The sequence below is a fragment of the Linepithema humile genome, chromosome 5 (genome assembly GCF_040581485.1).
Source record: "Linepithema humile isolate Giens D197 chromosome 5, Lhum_UNIL_v1.0, whole genome shotgun sequence".
Taxonomy (NCBI): Eukaryota; Metazoa; Arthropoda; class Insecta; order Hymenoptera; family Formicidae; genus Linepithema; species Linepithema humile.
Window position 1 is genome coordinate 19,578,444 of NC_090132.1, and position 13,926 is coordinate 19,592,369.

Sequence of the window (13,926 nt, forward strand, 5' to 3'; positions counted from 1 at the left end):
TTTATTGTCTTTATAAATTCTCCGCCATTCAATAAATCAGAAAAGACAATTGTTTATTTTAGAATAGAAATTTTACAAGTTATTATTGCAACGTTGAGAAAATAATGAAGAAAATAAAATAATATTATGTGAATTCCATTGATGCTACATTATAAGAACAATTTTAGTGAAACTTTAAGAACTTGGTAGCTCTATAATACTGTCGGAAACAAAAATGCTTCTACGAACTGTGCGAATCGACATGAGCGAAAATAGTGGTGGATCGACTCGAAGTGCATCGAGATGTTTGTTGCCCGGTGCATCGAAAGTGAACAGGTAGAAGAGAATTGTTATACGCTAGAGACGAATTATCGGAAAGTGACAGTGGGGTGATGAAGGGACTTTTGGGTACATAATTACGGTGGATTATCGTGCGGGTGCTCCCAGGGGGGGCACCTGGCCCGGGGGGCGTGCCACCCTACAGGGTTATCACTCTCGGGGGGTACGTGCCCGAAAAATCGGCGATGCACGATACATCTACATATCCTACACATTACTGGCGGAGCTGCATCTCTTTGAACAGGTAAAGACTAATATAATACTACCATCGCAAGGAGATTTTAGCCAATTATTGCGTATGAATTATGGGCAAGAGATGAACCATATTGATGTGAGAATAAATATGGAAATGTAATATATACATGTTTTTATACATAGAGTATATATGTATACACTTTACATAGAATTCTTATTAATTATTGGTAAAATAACTATTTTAATTGCTCGGGGTTTGCCTCTCAATTAAAATTTTAATTCGTTTAATTTTCTGTTTCTTTTTAGTCTGAAATTTAACGGCCAATTTAACTGCAATTTAAATTAACCGTCACAGTTTATCGAAAATCATTATAGCGATAAATACTGAAGCAAATAAGATATTTTGCCCGATTCTCTTTTAGTTCCTTTGTCCTGCGGAAAAGATAAAAGATCGGGTCTCATTATACGGGATTTTTGTCCAGTCATACCCTTAATACGGATAAATCGCCGCGCTTTCTCCCGCTAAATAAACGGTACGGCCATTTGTTGAGCGAGCCAATGTTGCTCACGAAATCTCGACGTTTTGAAACTAATTGGCAATTCTTCATTAGAAGTCCCCATTGGCGGCGCGCACGCGTCACCTTCTGCATAAGTACCAGGACATTGATTAAGGCTCCCGCCGCTGCGCCACCGATTCCCCATTAAATACGTCACGTGGAATTCTGAGCGGTGCGGCAGCCGAAACCTCTTGAATTATGCTCGTCCTTCCGATTCCTGAGCGGTATGTGCCCTTCGCCGGGCGCATCTCTCTCGCACTCCTGCGATCCATCCCGTGACCGGAGCTTTCCTTATTCACGGTCGATATGATCCGATAACTGCTCGAGTAGATAAGAATTACGAATTAGTTCCGAGTTTGGTGACAGATCCCCGGAGCTTAGCCACTGCCTAATCACTTGATCGACGAAATGTCGGGATGACATTTTAATCAACGATTGCGCGGATCTATTTTAAGATATATTTTTGATTAAAATGCGAAATAGATGCAGGTTCAATAATTGTGAATCATCGATTAATGAGGAAGAAGCCAAAATATAGAATTTTCCATATATCTCACAGAACTATTTTATCAAAACGCGGACAGTGCTATGCGAAAAAACTCGTTTATTTTGATTTACAGAGAAAAAGAATCGTATAATTTTCCTGGCTACTGGCGTGGTAATTCAATATAGCTGCAGTGACAGATCAAAAGTTTTAAACCGATATTATTCACGGGACCGTTCGCGCGCTGTGTTGATTTTCTCGCTGTAAAGAAAACCGGGAAACCGATCTCATCCCTCGCAATCGATATTGCGCTTAAACGTTAAACTGAGTTTGAGCCAGTCATTTTCCGAAATAAACGTTTCTAAATATCGCGCAGACGATTACAGTGACAGAAAAACTACAATATACGATTTATAAATAAATTTTACAATTTTGCCGCACTGTGCAAACTCGTTTATGGAAGTAGAAAATTATCACGATAAATGTAATACTTACAAATGTCATTTTCAATTACTAATATCGAGAATAATGTGTAATATTAGATAATACGAATATCAGATATTATCTACAATAATATGATGCATCAATATATCAAAATAATTGATATTATCAATATTATTCGTCGTAAATTTTTAAATACGTGAGCGAAATTAATAATAAAATTTTATTGAGAATAGGAAACACTAATTCTTCTATTCTGACATGTTTGGACAAAGATTTGATTGCTAAATTATATATTTCGATTTATTTATTCAATTATTACAGAATTATTAACTATTGAAATTTCGTTATTTAACAATTTTCTTCTCCTAACAGTAAACTATCTTTGATTTGATTAGGGCCGTATTACATTTATCTCTGTTGAGGATCGAATTAGAATTATCTGTTTAGTTTCGCTGCTCCAATCAAATTTAGATTCCGTGACAGCCTCTGGAATTGATTTAATCACCACACTTGCGTGATCAAGAATATTAAGTGTAAATTTAAATAATTATGTTCGCGTTATTACTTGGTTAAACGTTCGCAAATGGTTTTTTACGCAAAAATTATAGCACTTGGTTTTCTAATTTATATTTCATCGTGACTGCAATATCAAGAAGCATAGCGCAAATATTAAATAAAGTGAATATCCTCTCTTGGATTTTATTCAGCGCATAGTTAATAGTAAAAATATATCATTTGCTAATTAAAAGATAAGTCGTATATTATACCGTCCGTTAAGAAGATTATACTATCGCTGGTTAATTAGTATTCCTCGTATTACTTCTTGCAAAAGCGGACGTCACGTCCACTTTTATTTTAAACGAGCATCAGTCGATCGCAAAATTAAGATAATTGCCGATCGACATTAAATGAATGACGTGCAAAGATCGAACGGGAACGAGCGATTTAATTAAATTGTCGATAAAGCGAAAAGCGAAATCCTGCTGTCGTCGCGTTGGTCGCGTGTTCGTTGGTGACGTTGCTGGTTGATTCCATTATCGAACGTATATATCGTATTGTAAATTGCAAAATGACAAAATATGCGACACGTGAGTTAAAATTGTTCGTAGAAATCAATTCAACTGGAGCGTCTTTCTATTTTGATAATGCAGATATATAGAATGCTTCTAAATTATAGTTTTTATTCCTTAGTTTTTTTATTTAATTATAGAATTATCCAACTGTAATTATCTCTGAATGTAAATATACTTTTTATCTATGAAAAAAAGTTAAAAAAATGTTTAAATGTTGAACATAACGCTGATATATTTTTATTTAATCATAGATTCCGTGACAAATTTGAAATTAATTTTTCCACAATTTTATAAGACCTTTTTAATTACTATTTAACAATAGAACTTTGGAAAATTTTACAAACTAGAATTATTATTAGTAATTATTTTTAATGAAAATAATTAATGAAAATTTGTCAGCAAATCCCTAAGAGTATAAGCCTTTCGGTACACCCTGTATACGCTATATGTGCCGGCTACCGTGCACATCGGCGTCGCCGGTAAGGCGCATTTGCGTAATTGCATGGTGAACCGCGATAAGAACTTCGGAGCTGCAACGGGTAATGCAAAAACGTTTTGTACTTTGCACTTTTTTCCGAGTCATCTCCCCGTGGAGTATCCTGAACATTTTAATACTTAGCCCGCCACGATGGCGTCTTAAGAAAGCTCCATTAGTGTGAAAAATCTAATCGACATCGTAGATCCCTTCTCGAGACATCGTAACAATATAGATACAATTTCCTAAAATCGTTAGCTGACAAGTATAATGGAACGAATCTTATTTGCTTTTAAGAATAGAATAAGAATCTCATTGTTTAAGCGAATTTTCTCTTAATAAAATTGCATTGCAATATATATTGATGAAATTTTCTGTATAATTATTTTTCTTTGTTGATTCGCGCGATTCATATCAATGTTAAAGTATGAAAATTTGTTATAAAAATTCTAATCGAAGACATATATTCTAAATTGGCACTATTGTGTCTTTTTTTATGGCCAACACGTGTAGAAATAATAAATTACTGTCATAATATCTAACAGTAGACACTCATGTAACCGCATATACGCATATACGCGTGTATTAAGATTTATATAGTCTAGTAAATTTATATTTCGCTTATATATGCCTTCATTCTTATCCATATTGTTCAGTAGCGACCGAGCTACGTGTACGATATGACTAGAAAAATATTTCCCGGCGTCATAATATTTACTGCCAGCCATCATTGTTTAGCGAGCCCGACATTGTGATTCATACGCGGATTTCGAGGACCGAGATGCAGGGTCAGCTCCACGCGCCCGTCATGGCTTAAATGAAATTAGCTCCCGCGCAAGCTGCCACCAAGAGCGCCAATTAAACGTTACCAATTCGAGCGCTCGACGAACTCGTACAGTCCGTCCGTCACTGGGTAGGAGTCGGTTTGATCGATGCGCCCAATTTTCCGGAACGGGTATCCCGGCGCAGCGCTATCCGCGTCGATATATTTACTCCCCTTTTTTTTTTACTCGCTCCCCTCGTCCTCTTCTGCTCCCTTCCTTCTTTTTTCATTACGCGTGTCTCCGCGATGCACACCGGGTGTCACCAGCGTCAATTCGCGCGAAAACTGCAGCTGAAAAATATCGCGCTTTGACCCGTCGATCGTAGACCCAGATGGGAATCGGGTCCGGGTTGGAATCGTTCTCGAGATTGCAGCCTTCAATTCGTGCGTGTCAAAAATTGAAGAGGGTTGGGCAAAAAGGGAGGAGGAGGACTGGAGATTTGAAAAGGGAGTACGACCGTCGTTGACAGGCAGACGGTTTCAGATTAAGACAACGGCGTGGCACGAACGGAAACGAGAGATATTTCACGGACTTTGCAGTGGCGTTGCTATTTCATGTTCCTTTTTCAGAGAACAGTTTTTTTTTTCATTTTTTTTTATTTTTGATTGTTCTCTGACATCGAGAGAGAGAGAGAGAGAGAGAGAGAGAGAGAGAGAGAGAGAGAGAGAAAAGATAAAATGAATATGTCAGATACATTTTCAATAATATTTATATTCTTATTTTTATCATATTATAATATCCTTAAGTATATATTTATTGAAATTTATTGAAATTGAGAATTCCTTATTAATATAAAATAAATTATTAATTATTTTATAATAATTATTTTATACCACAAATTAATCTATTTTTATTTAAGCTTTAATTACACTTTGAAATATTTGAACAAATTTTATTACAGTTACGAAAATAAATTAAATATATAATTATGTGCAATAGTAAATTCATTAAAAAATTTTATTTTTAACGATTTTTGACGATGAAGATGGGGATTAGGATTACTTTAAAACTTCCACTATTGAAATCTTTTGTCTAATTTTGCATTGATAAGAAATATGGAATATAAAGTAAAGCTGGATTTGTAATAACGAAGCATGTGTGTGTGTGTGTGTGTGTGTGTGTGTGCATATCTACTTTAAAAGGAACAAAACAAATTCTATTGTTCCTGCCGTGACGCCAGCGAATATTTCTTAATTCACTCGCATCGGTGCCGATTTATTTTCATTGGCGCATGCATTGCATGTCGGCGCCGACATACTCGTATACCACCGTTGTACATGGAAACCCGTATATAAATCATTTCTATCCACGCGCAGACTGCAATTCACGTCATCGCGATGACGAAATACCACGAATGTATTCTCTCTACCGCGAATACTCCCCTATTTCCATAAAAAGGACCGAGTTCCCTAAAATAAAAAAAAATTCTGGCACTTTTTTGACTAATATTTTTAGAAATACGATCACTAGATTATTTTACTCAGTTTTAGTAAATAATACCTCGTATACACTTGAAAAGGTTTTAATAAAAATTACGTTATAGATGCTGATAAAATTTAACACAAATCTATTCCTCTCTTAAAAAAGGCATGTTATCGATATATCTCATCATATCATAATATACATGTACGTTAATGATATAAGATTCTAAGGCAAATGAACAAAATGTATATTTTAGCATTCTAGACCATTTCACATGGAAGATATTTTAATCGAAGAAGAATGTATTTTTTATTAATTTATTAAAAGTATTTATTATTCATATAACACAAGATAATGCTGTAATATATACTTTATAAAACATTATTATGTATGTTTCGATGTGTATAATTAACGCCTTTAACACAAAATTCTTCAATTTCGTTCTTAAGGATCTAAGGAGACACTCTCCTGCTTGTTGCAGGATCTCCAGTCGGAAATTGAAACGCACCGAGACGTTTATGCATCTTTAAACGGCACCGGACGAAAATTATTGAGCTCACTGGCCAGTCAAGATGATGCTGTTATGCTACAACGTCGATTGGATGAAATGAACCAAAGATGGCATCATTTGAAGGCAAAAAGCATGGCAATCAGGTAAGTGTGACAATTTGTATTTTCCGATTGTTAATGTCGTTAACGTTTGAATTGTCATCGCTGTGCTTTTTAATATTTATGAGAATGGAGACTGTTGCAAAACGAAAACTTTTCACTGTTAGAGAAATGCGATATAATTACATACTTCATTTAATAATATTTTTAGAAGAAGAAAAAAGACAAAATGTGTACTTTATAAAACAAGTTGTGATAATTGTAAGATGCTTTTAATTTCACGGCTATTGAAAACTTTGAAATTCAATAACGGAATTTTTTATTTTTTAATTTAACTTTGTATATTTATGATAGATTTCTATTTGGTATTGTTTGAAGATTGTCATTCTCGATTATTTAAAAGTAGAAAAAATTAGGTAAAAATAGCGGTTTTTAAATACGAGTAAAGACATTATTTACTATCATTAATTCAATAAAATTAAGATATATCGGAGATGATATACGAGTTTTCTAGATTTCACACATTTAAACAAGTACATATATTATAAGCATAAACAAGATATAAATATAAAATTTAAAATTGCATAGTAGGATAAAGTGTCATGAAATGCTGAGAGAGTGAATATGTAAGCCGCACTGTGATTTTCATAACAGAGTTATTCTCACTCGTACTATCGCAAAAGACAGTTTTCGCATACGAAATGGCGTCGTAAATCAACCCGTTGAAAAAGGCCAACCCAGAGGAACGGGCTCGCTTTTTCGGCGGAAGAATAACTTCGAAGCGTACAATGCTTTCAGCGTGAAAGCGCAAAAATTTGTGATGCGCGCACGCTTACAGTCATACTTCAATAATTTAAAAAAAGAGAGAAGAAATACATATACATGTACATATATATATATATATATATATACGCGTTGTATTAAATTTGCGGCACAGCAAACCGCAGCAGCTATAACACTAGAGAGTTTTAGCTTTTGACATGCGAACAATTTCGGAGATTCTTCTGTACAAGGTGAGCTAGCCAGAGCTACGGGGTGAATAGTGGGTTAACTATGAGCTTCCGCATTCTCAGCACACTTCTGCTTTGCAAGCGTTGCAGTTATGTGTTGTAATAATGTCCACTACACCCAGAAAATAGAAATAATCGCACATTAGAAAGGAGGGTACGCGAGTTTCGACGTGGATGGGAATTTCGTTATTACAAACTGATATGTTTATTTGTTTAAAGCAACTAGATATTTGTGGCAAAAGATGAACACGTGAAAGTTAATTCGTATTATAGCAAGCCACGTATGCATAACGTCGGAAATAATTGATATGGGAAGATAAATTGCACAAATTGAAAGCTCTTTTCACGCTTTGGAGTAGCATCGCGAGTTGAATTGTGTCATCAATTATAAAATGCGAAATAGACATAAATTGAAGCTTGGTGTATCGTGAAATATTACTGTTAATATTTAGACCTTCTTATCTCTAGAGATAAGATTACTGAAATTTTCAGTAATCAAGAACCACATACTGCAGAATCTAAACCCCGTTTTTGTTCGCGAGTTCGTACGGTTTGCGCTGTCGGTTCAAGGGAAATCCTCACAGGATTTTCCGGTGAAAACTTCGAGAATTCGTGATCCAATTTAGCCTCAAACGTAGCGTAAACTTCTCTTCGACTGTTCGACTATGCAACCGTGGACTGTTAGAAAGTACACCGAACTTTCACAGAAACCACATCCACAGCGCATTGATGTGATAGCGAAGCTACACCTTAACATGTGTTATTTTTATTTTGCTCATTTTATGTCGTCCGAACGAGACATTGTTGAGCATTAAAAGGGGGAAAATGTCTAGCGTAAGCTCCTTTGTCGATTTCGATGAAAAGCTTACGCTGAAATTCCTCCAAAATTTATCTATAGAAACGTTACAATGACGAAAATTCTTATTTCCCTTGAAGGAAGGAAAAACTTTCGCGAAAGAAAATACTTATATCTACATGGATTTGAAACTTTGAAACGTATCTATATACCTGACAGACAAATCCTATACAGATACGCTCTGATAAAATTGCAATCTAAGAAGGATCGGAAAAACTTGCACGAATTTTGTACAAAGTTATATTCGAAATTTTATTTAGTTTATCTTTTCACGAATCTTTCTGATTTATTTGCTTTTAATTTATATATGAAAATATATTTTTATATATGAAAAGAATTGTTTTTATTAAATGCAGTAAACATAAATATCTTGATATTGATACGGATTTATTATAAGAATTATTATTATAAGAATTATTGCATTTATTCCATTTATATTCTGAATATTTCAATGCTATAGTTACAAACATTTTCCGTTATTCAGTTAATTATATGTAGTTAATTTCGAACATGTCCAATACATTGCACGTCGTGCTCTTGTTCATTTTAACATTATTATTAAATTTGGTATTTAATATTCATGTTACACATTATTTTCGTTATACATTATATACTCAGACGAGCGTATTTATAGTACAGAATCGTTCTATCGTTAATTATTATCGTGCCACTGATTAGGTGATTTGGACTTTACTCCGGAAGGCATAAATGGGTCAATTCGTGCAAAGCCGTCCAAAATCTCAGCCGTGTGACCTATCGATCGATTAACGTTTTTGGAAACTTCCACGGTGAATCCATTTGCGAGGACTTTACCGTAGTAGATCGTAATCGGATTCCCCGCGGAAACTTTATAGCGGTGTGTTAATTCTGGGCCCGAACATCGACTCCGAGATCCGCCGTAAACTTTGCTGGGACAACTATGCAACTGCGCGTTGTTGAAGGGTATCTGGATATTTCCGGGGAGAAAGTCCGTGGTTTGATGATGTACGCCGGTGGAAAGTTCCATCGATTTGTCAGTAGCGTCGCGCAACTCGCGAACAATTTTGGCCATTTATGCGGAATTTCATCTATCCAATTTGATTTCTCCATCACAAACTCGTTATTAAATTCTACGTGGTGTCGACGATGGAGTACCGACATCGAAATATATATCTGACACTTCTGATTAACGAAGGAAACAATAATGATCTTAATTTTGCTTAATTTTCGATTTGTAAAATTTTTAATTTTATTATTATTTCAATCAAATTTTCTACGTGCTATTTATTTGAAGAGGAAAACGCGATTAAGAAAATATAAAGATTGTGATAAAGGAAATGCATCTTGGTTTTAAGAGAAATATTGCATTTTTTTAGAGGGAAGATTTCGTTTGGATTATGTAACGTAAAGGGAAACATCGCGGTTTTTCCACGATATCACGAATCTCATAAAATTACAGTAACGAAAAGCCTCAGATATATCTCATAAATGAGACTGCTTACTTTTTATACGTTAGATCTTGCAGCTCTCAGCTTTATCTCGTAGTATAAACAAAGGAACAGATACATATAAAAGCGGAATTTCTTCAAGAAGATATCTTTATTTTGCTTGGTCTTATTAACACGAGATTTGACCTGGATCGAAATTGATGTAGCCCGCGTTCTAGATCGTTGGAGCTTGATCGAGTTTTGTACATTGTTCTAGGTACTAGCTTGATGATATAAGATGATTCGGAGCTACCATTTACTTTTTTTTTGTATAAATATATCATTTATCTCGTTGAAAAAAATATTACTCAGCTTTGTTTTATATTAACCTTTTTGTATATATCTAAATGTCAAGGTACTTATCTTGCTTAAATATTAATCGTAGGATTTTTTTGCGAAGATTCTCCAATTCAGTCAATGTTGGCGAAAAAAGAATATTGAAAATAATGTCAATAAGATAATTACTGCAAACATCAAGATGCTTATATCGCTGAAATATTAATGAAAAATAATTGTTGGCAAAAAGAATGCTTAATAATTGTCGATGATGTAATTATCGATGCTCGTTTTTAATGACTGCGGAAATTGTGAAAAATTCTTATAAGCGATCATCATTAAGGGCCATTTTTTGCGAAGATTTATTTTAATCTAATCAGCTCGAAGTATCAGTCAGTGAAGAAAATAGTACGGCGACAGCACGAAGTCAGCATTGAGGTCAATCCCGATAAAAGGCCGTGCAATCAGTCTCCATTAATTAGTCCGAACTGCGGCCAGAAGCTTGATTACCGAAGAGATATTCGTGCAGGATGCGAACAACGAGAGCGTCACGTATAGAAGGATGGGAGTTCGCGCTCGCCGACTATATTTATCAGTAGCTACCAACTCTCCATCCGCCTTCGTTCTCTCTCCGTCAATCTGTATCTACCGACCGTATCTGTATCTATCTCTCTTACTCTGCTTTCTCTCTTTCTCTTCACCTTTCTCTGTCCTTTCCAAATCGTCCTGGCAGCACTTTAGGGGTTACCCCGCAATCAAGCCGCAAATGCCGAAGCCGATAATTCGGCGGACGATCGCTTTTGGCACTGAGTTCAACGAGGTCGTCGACGAACACGGTCAATGTGCTATTTGTGGGAAAATTTTTCGGATTAACCAAACTCCACGGCGGATATGCGTGATAGTAGAGTTATTTCATTGCGAACTGAAAAATTCACCGTGAAGAAATTGTCACAACGGGGTGTAATTAGCTTAAATATCAAAACCGTAGTGTCGCAATATGTCACGTATAGTAATTGTAATATATTCTTGTGATAGATTATTTACTCACGATATTCAACGCTAAAAACTCTCAATTTATTTTCAATAAACTCTATTTAAGAGTCAGTTTAAAAGTTTAGAAACGTAAATTGATTAATTAATTAACAATCAATTTGTAAAATTTAAAAGACATTTTTTCTACATAATTCTTGTTGATTCTCTATATCAAACTCGTGAAATCTATAGCTTTTTCGTGCTGCACGCATAACAGGAGTATGCTCTTTGCAAAAGTGTATCGTGTTTAGCTGGAAATGAACATCACAATGACTCGTCAAAATGGATGTTAAGCGAACTTTGTGATCGATGCAGCCGTCTCGCCACGCCCGACATAAATTAATGACGAGAAAAATCTGTCCGGTCGACGGACTTTTTGCCGCTGTTACAACCGCACGAATATTTTTTGTTTTCGCAAGATATCGGCCGCGGCCGTAAAATCAATATCAAGAGGAGCAATTAGTTACCTCAGCACGCACACGGCCAGCGACGGCGACAGCATCCGGCGGTCGGATACGCGGACTTTTCGGACTTGTCCAACATCCGGCGGCGCTTTCCCGGTGCGCACCGGCATCCGGACGACAAATAAAGGTTTACGAACTGTGCGCGTGTATTTGTTGGCGATGACCGATGCGCTACTACGCGTCGCCCGTCGTGCTGCAGCTCGAGTCGCGTAAACTTGTGTAACAATTGTTGGCGCAGTTTATCCCGAATGACCTATTGTTCGTGGCTAACAAAAAAAAAATGGCGAGCGCACGTTACCTCGAAACGTTTACACAGATATGGATTTTGCGTTCACCCAAAATTATGCCGTGCGAAGTTGTACCTGCGATTAGTGATGCAATGCAGTCGTAAATTTTTGTCGATTTATTTATGCTTAGAAAAATTCATTTTTCGAAACGAAGAATTTTTTTACACAACATAAATTTAATAGTGCTAAAATTTAAATGCAATTTAAACAAAGTCTGCGTAAGTGTCAATATTGAGTAACATACTCAGCTTGTTTATAACTACAACAATAAATAGTGACTACCAATTATTTTTTTTTTTTTTTGCATTTTTCGACGAACAACAGAATTGCGAATTATTTACTAACCAGCTGACGCAGAATTCAACAGTTCAATGAAAAAACACGGTAAAATAAAAAAAGAGAATTCAGGTGGCTGCGAGGCATAAACGTGTCGTCCGCGCTTGATCGGAATGAATTAATATTCCATTGCTCTCCGAAGCATCGACGTATCGACGCGAAAAATCCGAAAGTCGAGTGAAAGCACCACGTTTATTGTGTTGACGAATGACGTCACGGTCTTCGAAAACTAGACGTACAAATGGTGTACCAGTGTGTATTGCTGCGCGCACACACAAGGTCCGATAGCGAAGGCAAGACGTTGGCGAAGTCTCTAAGATGCCGGCCGAAGCGACGCTTGTTAACGGGGAAACACGAATCGGGAGGAATAATTATAGATGTCTTAGAGCTGCGAGCACGTGCATGTGTTAGTGGTGCATTTAGATCGGCGCAGCGGTGCGTTCACGCGCCTAGCAGACGCGGTGCTCCGAAAGCAAAATGTGGCGATGCACATGCGGTACCCTTGTGCACGATCGAAGATATCGCCTTTGAGGATGGCCCGAAGTCTCCATCGAAGTGAGCTTCAAACGGGCTTCTAGCCGCTGCGAGAAGCACCACTTCACGAAGTGGTTAGCATGAAACTCAGCAGCGTAGTCATTAGTCGAATATTTTACCGTGTAAGACTGTACGATTGTAATGATTTGCGTTTCTGTCTAAGCAACGTTGAATTTCCATGCCGACAAATAACAATACCAGTTACAATGCAAAAGGAATCAAAGAAAAACAAGGGCATTTAAAAAAAATATATATTAAAATATGCGTATAAAAAATTCATGCGTTGCTATTTTACAAACTTTTTTTTTCGAGTTTTGTTAATTTATCAATGTCAAGCGACATATTCTGAGTCATGACATATCTAGAACGTATGTGGTTATAATAAATTTAATACAGCTGTTTACTTTTTGTTAAACTAAAAAATAAGCTTTTAGACTTTTTATTTTGTTTTTTTTTAATTTTAGACTTTTTTGCAGAAAATTTTTCCAAGAGAAACAACAATCCTTTAATTTATTAAAACAAACAAATTAATTTTACTCATTAGTTTTATAATAAATTAGATACAATATTAAAAAGATGATATCTGATTATATACATTAATATACATTACATTTATACAGTAACGAGGATAAGAAAAAGCATATGCAGATTTTTAAGAATAAAACAAACGTACGTGCCATGAAAAGATTGATGTCGGAAAATCGATAATCTTCACTTCACATATGCAATATGTAGATTGAAATAATTTCCGATTTGATTAGCGACGTTGTTATATAAGTGTGATTGACGGAGCTTTATCTCAGGATAATAATTTCAAGCTAGATTCTCGCGACAGGTATATATCCGAGCCGTCCCGTATCTCACAGGCGGAACAGACAAGTCGCAGCAGCAAAAACATTCGCCGCGACACCGACAGCGGCTCCGACAGAGCACGACGTTTGATCCATCGCCGAATCGGAACTGACAGCCAGATAATCGTGGAGTCGTGATGAATCGCCGTTGAGTCTTATCAGCTTGCTCCGGTGCGCATCGGCGCTCGTTCGCCGGCTCCAAACGAAACACGTTTGAGTCTGTCACGTACAGTTCGCTCGGCCTCGATCGCTCGGGCCTTTTTCTTCTCTCTCGATTGCAGCAAATCGAAGGTTATTTTTACGTGACGTCGCATGTGCGGTCGGCGGGAAGACGTAGAGACGCTTGGTACCGAAACGAACGATCGTAGCAGGAAATTTGTTGGAGCGTTCGTTCAACGGGCGCGAAGGAGTGG

At 36.4% G+C, this 13,926-nt stretch overlaps 1 protein-coding gene across 15 annotated transcripts in view; it reads left to right on the forward strand.

Annotated features, from left to right (window-relative positions):
• The window catches only part of Dys (Dystrophin), a 419,847-nt gene that overhangs the window by 317,836 nt on the left and 88,085 nt on the right, over positions 1–13,926 (forward strand). For 14 of the 15 annotated variants that reach the window (XM_067355317.1, XM_067355318.1, XM_067355328.1 and 11 more), the window contains one exon: positions 6,274–6,446. In XM_067355317.1, coding sequence (XP_067211418.1) covers positions 6,274–6,446 — 173 coding nt within the window. The remainder of the gene's footprint in view (positions 1–6,273; positions 6,447–13,926) is intronic. The other variant, XM_067355320.1, reaches the window with a different exon arrangement.